Genomic DNA, 10,903 nt, shown 5'->3' with positions numbered 1-10,903 from the left:
AATGAAACAAAGTACTTAGATGATATTCGATGACATCAGTATGACGTTCTAAGCGAGCAATTTAAGTACTTAGAGTGCAATGTATGCGTAATCCAACATATCATCCACTTTAATTATAACATAGATTACGATTTAAGCAGAGAGTTAGCTGCCTTTTTCATGTTGTTCTTATTTCTTAAAGAAAAAAACAGAACTAAAGTACCGTTTTATTTTTCTGTTGTATACTACATGAAAAAAAGATTCTTTTTGTTTCAGTTTATTTTATTTGTAAAAATTTATTATTTTATTGTAAAAATTTAAAATAATTGCGGTGATCTAACGCAGAAACGGATTTAAAAATCGGGGTAAATTTACTTCATATATTCTAGTTTTAATACTGACAATTTCCTGATTGTTTACAGGATCTGTAAAGGAAGATGGCCGAAAGTTTCAATAGAAAATTATTTTTATTTCATTTATCTTCGTTAAAATTGTTTAATTATATTTTTATAGAATTAACTACGTTTATTATTAAAGTGAAGTAAGAATAAGTGAAAGCATCACCACTGACTGCCACGAAATATCACTTAGATAAGCGAGTACATAATGTGTATTTTTACCGCTGGGAAAATCGAATTAAATTAATGTTATTTTTAATATTTTTTCACTTATGACAAATTTATTATTATATTATATTTAATATAATACGTACTAAAGAAGTCATGAAAATATCCCTTCTTCTTGAACAACTTCAAATTTTTTTGCTGGTTGTCCATAGATTTCTTCCAAAAATAAATTATTTTAATAAAATTCAAATTTGTTTATTTTTTAAGATTGCATACACAAAATTTATTAAATAAAATGATTTTTGTTAATAATAAATTGTACTCCAAAAAATAAGTTCGGATTATTTCCCGATACTAATATCTTTATGAAATAATCGTCATGAGTTGGATGCACATATTTACATAAAACAAAAATTATTCAAATTAATTAATATATATTTACATATACATTCATATACATTTTAGCTATTAGAAAAATCAACTTCGAAAATATCTATTTCTTTACTCAGAATTGATTCGCGTTTATCAGATTTTTTTACATATCCAACAATCCAAGCTAACTGTTCACCATTAGTTATGCTATTAAACTCTTGACAAAATTGGATGGAATATTTAGACGGTATTGAAATTAATAAACCTCCTGAAGTTTCTACCGATTTTCCAGTACGGAGCTTGACATCTTGATTCAGTATTTTTCCAAAGGACAAAATATTTTTGAAAACAGGTATTTTGTTAATGACGAATTGAAGACAATCTTTTTGGAACTCTGATAAGTTTTGAGCATGACCGAGCAATCCGAATCCAGTAACATCAGTTGCTGCATTAGCTTTGTATTTGTGCATTAGTTGTGCAGCTAAAAATAAAAAAATTAATCAAATTATTTAAATATGCAGTTATTGTTGGATTTAAATGAGTCAAGTGTTGCCCTTGGTGCTTCGCTACCCTAACCAAAATTAAATACACAAAATTTTGTTTACTTTTATAGAAATTTAGAATTCATTAAACGTTTTTTTAATGTTTCAGTTTTTACGTTCAATATCACGCATTCAGTAAGAAGCATGTATTTTTAGTTTCATTCGATTAGCTTCCACATTATAGAAAATTTCGAAAGTAAAATAGTACTTTCAAAAAAGATTCTCATTTAATCAAAAATTGTATGAATGAAAAAGTACCAAAAGTCCCTTTCAGTAGATTCTCATTCATTAATGTTAAATTTTATATTTCTATGTTCAATATTGAATAAATATCATAAAGTACCATCTGAAAAACGAAAAAGTACAAAAATTTCTGTCTATAATTTCTTATTTAATAAGGACCGTGTGTCATGTGTCCCGGTTAACCATTATAGAGAATCCAAATGGTACCATTTGAAGAATGGAAAAGTACCAAAGAGTCACAACTTACAGAATATTATTCAGTCAAGACCATGTATGTTCAAATTTATGTTCCTAGGTTGGATATTTTTGAAAATTCAAAAAGTACCATTTATAAGATAAAAGGTACTAAAAAGTTCTCTCTTAAAGAATCTTATTCAATAAGGACCTTGTATGCTTAATAATCATGAGTTTTGAATTCATATTATAGAACATGCAAAGAGTATCATTTGAAGAAAGAAAAAGTACCAAAAGCGGAATAAATTCTATTCATAAAAATATAAATTGTATATACATACATATGGGCAATTACATGTCAAGTTAAATTATTTTACCTACTTTTGCCATACTTTTTCAAAATAGACGTTTTTGTTGTATTTTTTTTTTGCTCAAAAGAAAGCTTAGACCATTACCTTTAAGAGCTTTGTGATTATTTAGTGGAATGCGAGTGGGATATATGTATATTAGACTAACCGGATTTTATATGGAGAGAAAAAAATGTCGGAATCTTGTTCGCCTTAACCCCACAAATTCATTCCACTTTCCAGATATTGAGATAGCCGAAATTTGAGCTCGATTGATAAACGTTAACACGTGCCGCTCGTCGCTCAAAGTTTGAAAAAATCCAAATTTTTTGCCAAAAAGCTAACATATGAAGCTATAACTCCAGGACGGTAAATAATAAAAACACGCTTAGTACCTCAAAACAAAGCTAATATTGCACTTCATAATTTATATTATATACATAATTTTTGTTACTTTAAGTCATACAGAGTTACAACAGATTTTGTCTCCAAAAACGTGAACTGGTCGCAGTAGGAGCATACTTCGTATATTTAGATATTATGTGATAAATGATGCTATTAGGTAAATATTTTACATATTATTATTAAAGAATCATAATGTACATGGATTTAGTATTTCAAAAGGATGTAAAACACAAAACTTGGTTCAAAATGTAAAAGTTATTAAAAATTTGCCAGGTCATTAACGTGTCTCAGAGCACTTGATTAGGAAATGCGGAAAAAAATTTAACTTATTTTGGAAAATATTCTAATAAAATTATTTTATTACATAAAATATATCTATATTTACTCGAAAATAAGTTTTTATCATTAAAAGATATCGTGTACCTCATCTATGATCAAAAAAAAATATTTTTTTACACGGCGGTTTTAAAACTCCATTTTAAGTTTTTTTAAATCATTGATAAACAAATTTTAAAATTTCTTATAGCGGTTTCAAAACTCCATTTTCAGTTTTTTTTAAATTATTGTTAAACAAATTTTAAAATTTTTGAAATATCACCTCTTATAGCAGGCGCGAATCCACGGGGGAAAAGGGAAATATTGGAGAGGTCCTGTTTGTCTGGAGAAAATTAAAGATGTCGATTTTCCTCACTAAAATTCAAAGATACCGTTTTTAACAAAATTTTTGCTTTACATTCGAAATTACATTATTATTTCCTGATTTCTCTGATTCCTCTGATTTGAAAGGAAGTTTTTGTCAGTTACAAAATTTTAACGCAAAGCTTCATAAATTAAAGATTGTAAAAAGCCCAGTCGCTAAAGACCATTTGAAATGAATTTTGAAAAACGGTTGTCTATAACAAATAAATTTATATTGTCTGTTGGGTAATTTAAAAAAACATCGAAAAACTGAGATTTTCAACATGACCCTCTCCGATTTCAGTGAAATTCGGAACAATCATTCTTCGTATAAATACGAAATTTAAAGTTCTCCAAAATTTTCAAATACATACTTTACGTTTAGATTTTATCGATGTTAAAAGTTCATATTTTTTAAGATTTTTTTTTTCAACAATTTTTAATTTTGACATGGTCTGTTTTCTAAATTAATTACGTTATTATTGTTCAATTCACAATCAAGTTGTATATTGTACTTACTAAAGTGTAGTAACAGTGATTGTGAACAGATCTTTGCAGCGAGTCATAAGTTTATGATCTCTACGAAAAAAAAACATCTGCCAAAATCGATTGATTTTTTTGTTTATATGTTGAAATAAACAATTGACAACACTAAACTTTCCTATACATTCGAAAACATATGAAAAATTTTCGTAGGAGTTGTATAGAACTTTTGCATAGAAAATACGAACAACATTGTTACGACTATTGTAGCAGCTGCTGACATACTACGCATACAACGCTACAACATCGATTGTGAATTGAACATATATATCTTTGGGGCATTTCAAAAATTTTCTAACAGGTTTTGTACCTTATCCTTTCTGATTTTGATGAAACTTGGTACACCCATTCTTTCTATAAATACGAAGTTACCAAATTCTTCACGGTTTAGATTTTATTAATGTTCAAAGTTCACATTTTTTAAGATTTTTTCCAAAATGTATTAAATTTGACATCTTATATTTTCTAAACTATTTTAATCGTTTATTGTTGAGTACACTATAAGCAATCTTATGTGAAGGAATACAGAAAATGGAAGGTACCTTTTTTGATATATTCTTGACTAAATGACAAGTTACTAAAACATTTAAAATCGGATAAATAGTTTAGAAAATCTACGATGTCAAATTTAATGCTTGTTGATAAAAATTCTAAAAAATATGAACTTTGAACCTCGATAAAAAATTAATATTTAGAAATTTTGGAGAACTTTAAATTCCGTATTTACATGAAGAATATGTTTACGAATTTCATCGAAATCGGAGAGGGTCATGTTCAAAATCCTACTTTTTTGTTCGAAATTTTTTAAAATTACCCCTTCCTTTATCGTTATATTAACAATATAATATAATTTTAAATATTATGCTTCTTGAAAATAATTTTAAAAATATAAACTTTGATCATCGATAAAATCTAAACTGTAATGAATTTGGAAATTTAGTATTTACACATTGAGTGTGTGTACAAATTTTTGAAACTTTCATATAAAAAATTGGGTATAGTCATCAAAATCAAGTAAACTCGTCACAACCAAAATATATACCGAGCGAAAAAAAAAGTTCGCACCCCCCCCCCCCCAAACGCTTGAGCTGGATCCGCGCCTTTCTTATAGTAAAGCTGTACCTGCGATTTGAACTCTGCGAATTTCGGGAAAAACTTATTTGTTTGTAATATTTTACAAAATATGTCATAATTCCTTACTGTTATACATTTTAAACAAAATATTTACAGAATATTATATCCCATATAATATAAAATATGTCCCTGAAGTTATATATCGGAGTTATATATCGGAAAATCCTAAGGCGTAAACTTTGGAGGTCAAAGGTCAAATTTAGCAATATTTAGAAATTCTCATTAAAACATGTCGAAATATTATTTATTTGTTCGCTATATTTTCTAAAATTACAGGAATTTATAATATATGGGCCGATATTTAAAACAACAACAAAAAAATAAAATTAACCCTTTATTTTTTAAAATTATATAGAGCATTATTAAAATTGATTTGTTGAACTTAGGGAATATATTGGACCCAAGTGCTTTAAAGGGTTAATTTTTATTTTTTTTTGTTATTTTAAATATCGGACCATATATTATAAATTTCTGTAATTTTAGAAAATAAAATAGTTTTATTAGAATATTTTCCAAATAAGTAATATTTTTTTCCACATTTCCTAATCAAGTGCTCTGAGACATCTTAATGGCCTGGGGAATTTTTAATAACTTTTACATTTTTGAACCAAGTTTTGTGTTGTCTTTTTGAAATATTAAATCCATATACTTTATGATTCTTTAACAATAATATGTAAAATATTTACTTAATAGCAACATTTATCACATAATATCAAAATATACGAAGTATGCTCCTACCGCGAACAGGTCACGTTGTTTGAGACAAAATCTGTTGTAACTGTGTTTGACTTAAAATAACAAGTATTATGTATATAATATAAATTTTGAAGTACAATATTAGCATTGTTTTGAGGTAGTGTGTTTCTATTATTTACCGTTCTGGAGTTATAGCTTCATATGTTAGCTTTTTGGCCAAAAATTTGGATTTATTCAAACTTTGAGCGACGAGCGCCACGTGTTAACGTTTATTATATTTCGGCTATCTCAATATCTGGAAAGGGGAATCATTTAGTGGGGTTAAGACGAACAAGATTCCAACATCGACTTTTTGCGGTCATTCTAGTGTGTACGATACAAAAATACGTTTGTTACATTATTTTAACAAATTAAGTTATATATTTTCTATCTATTTGCATTTTTTGTAATTTTATTTTTTAATTGTCTCCAACCAATGAAAACAAACAGCTGACTATGATAAATAACCGATAAAAATTAGAAATGACACTCATTAATTCGTAATTCGCAGCTGAAATTTTGTATGGCCAATCATGTCATTCAGTATGTAATTGAAATTTGTCGATCATATCTTTGATACTTATAGATCGATTTTACTGGTTTTACACAGGGAAATTTCAAAGAGTATATCTATTAAAATAATCTGTGATTCGGATTCCGAAGATATATGGGGCCTTCAGAAAACAGATTTTAATAAAAAAAATATAATAATAAAATCATACAGATTATTACATAAATTCAACACACATTCTTCGCATCGGGTCAAAGTTGGCATCGTTTGTACGGAAATATTGGATGTTCAAGCATATTCTTCTACCTTTTAGAGTAGGGAGTTTAATAAGTGCCAATCGACTTTTATATGATAGAAGATAAATATTGGGATTCCAAGGTAGATTGCGGACACAAAATAAAAGAAATTGTTTTTGGACGAATCCAATTCTCTTTATATAGATTTCGTATTGTGGATCTCTTGTGAAATGAACAATTGCTTTGTGACATAACCCAGCAAAAATAAAGCGAAGTACTTCCAAAAGAATAACATATATCACCACTTTTGCCCTCGAAGCGAAAATAATTAAATTTTTTCTATGCTGAAGATTTATTTTTTGTTCTTATATTTTTTGTGAGATAAAAATTTTTATTTTGGGTTCTGTATTTAATGTGTCTATTACCCTTATCAATGTTAATATTATTTAAGTCAAATTAGTTGTATTCTATAATACTACAATTTAACTTCCGAATAACCCTTCACGAAGGGTAGTCATCTTGTCGCGATGTGAAGGCTTAAGTGCAATGAATCCTATGGGCCATGCCCAAGCTGGCTGGCTCCAAGGGGTCAACCTTATGAGAGGTCATGCAAAGTTTGCATTCCGGAACCGTGCATTACGTGAAACTTCCGGTAATTAACACCAAATTTTTCAATAACATCCATTGTCAAGTACATATGTACATTAGCCCGACTCACTCTGTATGGATAGCAAAAACGTGTTTTTGTTACCCCTCTCAAAATTTACCGTGCTTTGTTTTATGATGATTCCCAAAATATTTTAAGTCTAGCGATGGTCGTTCGTGAGCTGGACCATATTAAAAAAGGTTCTTTTCAATTATTTTTTTAAAGTTTTAGTGTTGTTTTGAAACAATATATTGAGTATGTGGTATCGTTTGAAAGGGATTTTAAAGCCGCGTTCAATGATGTATTAATCATAAATAACTGTCTGCTCATAATTGTCATATTCCAAAATATTTAAATTTGTTAGGTTTTTCATTAATATAAATAAAATCTATGCACAATTTTAAATAAAATGTATGCACAATTTTGCATTCAAATGATACCACATACTGTATATTTTGTTTAAGAAAAAACTGTAAAATTTAAACTAAAAGGGCCTTTTTTGTAACCGGTCCAGCTTACGAATGGCCATCGAAATAGAAATATTTTGGGAACCATCATAAAACAAAACAAAGATTTTTTGAAGCTGGGTAAAATTTTGAATTGAACATGAATAACAATTCGTTGTCGCAATCTAAACTTTATGCACATCCGTTGTCTAAAAGTTAATAAGCATGGTAAGCTCAAAATGCGTTGCCAATAGTGAGCTTATCACATTTGTTAACATTAAGACAACGGATGTGCATAAAGTTTAGATTGCGACAACGAATTGTTGCAATGTTGACAAAGTTGCGTGGTCTACATCACATGTTGTTGTATGTATGTATATACTTGACACTGGATGTTATTGAAAAATTGTGTGTTAATTTTGTACCAGGCGTGTTTATTTATTTTTCCCTCTGTGTAGGTGTTGACGGCCTAAATGTGTATACAGATGGTTCTAAAACAACTATTGGAAAGAAAAGCGGAAATTTCTGCGATAAAAAGGGCATCTAATTGGCTTAGGTACTATCGGATATTGAATAGGGATATCAGAATCTATACTGACACCCAAGCCGCTATCAAATACCTGATAGGTGTATATTCTGCATCGAAACTTGTCCAAGAATGCCGGCAAGATGGCTACCTTGGGGGACTTCAGATGTAAATTAGATAGCTTTCGGTGTACAGCTTTTGAATAATACACACTGATATCTATTTTCCAGATATGTTGAAATCCATTTAACAAATATTGGTAAAAGTCAAAGCTTCTCTAACTTATAAATTAGAAGCTTTATCGAATGCTTTACTGAAATTCGTACAGATAGTATCATTAGTCATTTGTCAAATTTAATGTAAATAAATTAAATTAAAAAAAAAAAATCAAAATTATAATGTTTGCTCTCGTACTCATCTGGATTGCCATTTTTTGTCTTGTCCCGGTTATTGCAGAGGTCCCTTCGGAAGCACGTGGTGGCTGTAGTTTAAAAACAAAATTGCGGAAAGATGTTTGTTAAAAAACAGACTAACGGTGAAATCTATATTTCTGGACAAGTTAGGTGCTGTTACCGAAAAGACAACAGATACATAAGTCAATGTGCTTTACGTGAACATCTACGTGTTGGACTTATACAGCCACTGAGTGAGCTTGTTATACGACTTACACCATCCCTTTGTGCTTCTTGCTGACCCCTGCTTAACTTCCGAGATGCAAAACATCACTTCAGTATACAACCACAAAGATGGGATGACCTCTGTTGATTCGGCAACAGCGCCTAGAGACGCAATCGGTAGACCAAAATACGAATCTATCAAATAAACCAATGACATTGTTCTTAAAGCTTCGTTCACACCTATCAAATATTTGACGTTTTTTATCAGATATTTGTTGGCTGTAATGTGAACAAAAAATATTTTTGAAGAGCAAACAAAATATCAGCTGTTTTTCGTGAAACATTTTTATTTGTCAACCTACAAATATTTTCCCAATGTGAACACCGAACACGAAACATTTTTGTTTAACGTTAAAAAAAACTAATTGAAATTACAATAGCTTTTTACGGTTTCATAGAAATTTCTGCCTCAAAACAAAAAATTAAATAAATTTTTATTTCATAATGTGCTTAAAATTAGTATTTCTGTTTTGACTTTTTTTTTGAAGAAACAAAGCAAATAGAGAAAATTTGTCCGTTGTTCATATTACAACAAATAATTTCGTAAAAAAAATTGACGGATAAAACAGTAAAACAAAACAAGATTTTGTTTGCAGGCAAAGAGGAACATAACAAGAACAGTTAATGCACAACCAAACAAATACCAAAAAAAATATGTGTTTATATTTACTAAAAATATATATCATTGAATAATAACATCTATCTATTCTATAATTTCATTTAATATTGTTTTTCAACAAATTTTTACCACAAAAAATACCTTGTGCAAGTGGAAAAGAGACAGATGGTTGACCTGCACTGTAATGTTGTAGCTATTTAGTATAGTCAATGTAGCGAAAACCCTTGGTTGTTTGGAACGGTTAATAGCGATTTAATAAAATCGCTATAAGCACGGAAATAACCAAATTATAAATTATATCATTAAAATATCTGTTAAATTTAAAATTATAGAGAATTGTCTATTATTAATATATTTTTATATCCATTAATATAATAAATAATTGTTTAAATAAATTGAGAAATTAATTAAATATTTTCTTAAGTAATTACTAGACTATAGACTGAATTTAAGACTAGACTATATACTAGACTATAGAATACACTATAAACTAGAGTATAGACAAGACTATAGACTAGACTATATACTAGACTATAAACTAGACTATAGACTAGACTATAGACTAGACTATAGACTAGACTATAGACTAGACTATATACTAGACTATAGACTAGACTATAGACTAGACTATAGACTAGACTATAGACTAGACTAGACTAGACTATAGACTAGACTATAGACTAGACTATAGACTAGACTATAGACTAGACTATAGACTAGACTATAGACTAGACTATAGACTAGACTATAGACTAGACTATAGACTAGACTATAGACTAGACTATAGACTAGACTATAGACTAGACTATAGACTAGACTATAGACTAGACTATAGACTAGACTATAGACTAGACTATAGACTAGACTATAGACTAGACTATAGACTAGACTATAGACTAGACTATAGACTAGACTATAGACTAGACTATAGACTAGACTATAGACTAGACTATAGACTAGACTATAGACTAGACTATAGACTAGACTATAGACTAGACTATAGACTAGACTATAGACTAGACTATAGACTAGACTAGACTATAGACTAGACTATAGACTAGACTATAGACTAGACTATAGACTAGACTATAGACTAGACTATAGACTAGACTATAGACTAGACTATAGACTAGACTATAGACTAGACTATAGACTAGACTATAGACTAGACTATAGACTAGACTATAGACTAGACAATAGACTATACTATAGACTAGAATTTAGACTACACTATAAACTAGACTAGAATACAGGACATTTTTTTTAATTGGGGACTAAACGATTAAAATCGGATAAATAATTAAGAAAATATACAAACATTTTTAAAATTACCCTATATATAGTTGGGATGCCAAACGGGACTGGCTTTTACAAATCCCGGGATTTTGAGAATTGCAATTCCGGGATTTTTCGTGATTTCGGAATTTTTCGGGATTACATAAATTTAATTATTTTATACATGAAAATCTTAAATCTTCATGTTTGTGAAGAAAATTGTTTTATCTTGTGGAAATTAATCGACAG

General features: G+C 29.0%; 1 protein-coding gene across 1 annotated transcript in view; it reads right to left on the bottom strand.

Moving 5' to 3' along the window:
* Positions 1–803: 803 nt before the first annotated feature.
* Positions 804–10,903, bottom strand: part of LOC119609959 (selenide, water dikinase 2) — a 69,950-nt gene continuing 59,850 nt past the window's right edge. The window contains exon 4 of the mRNA XM_037965020.1: positions 804–1,398. Coding sequence (XP_037820948.1) covers positions 1,007–1,398 — 392 coding nt within the window. The 3' untranslated portion in view covers positions 804–1,006. The remainder of the gene's footprint in view (positions 1,399–10,903) is intronic.

Source organism: Lucilia sericata, unplaced genomic scaffold (assembly GCF_015586225.1).
Source record: "Lucilia sericata isolate MDLA Ls3-8-SP2 unplaced genomic scaffold, ASM1558622v1 Contig000026F_arrow, whole genome shotgun sequence".
Taxonomy (NCBI): Eukaryota; Metazoa; Arthropoda; class Insecta; order Diptera; family Calliphoridae; genus Lucilia; species Lucilia sericata.
This window is presented reverse-complemented; position numbering and strand designations above follow the sequence as displayed.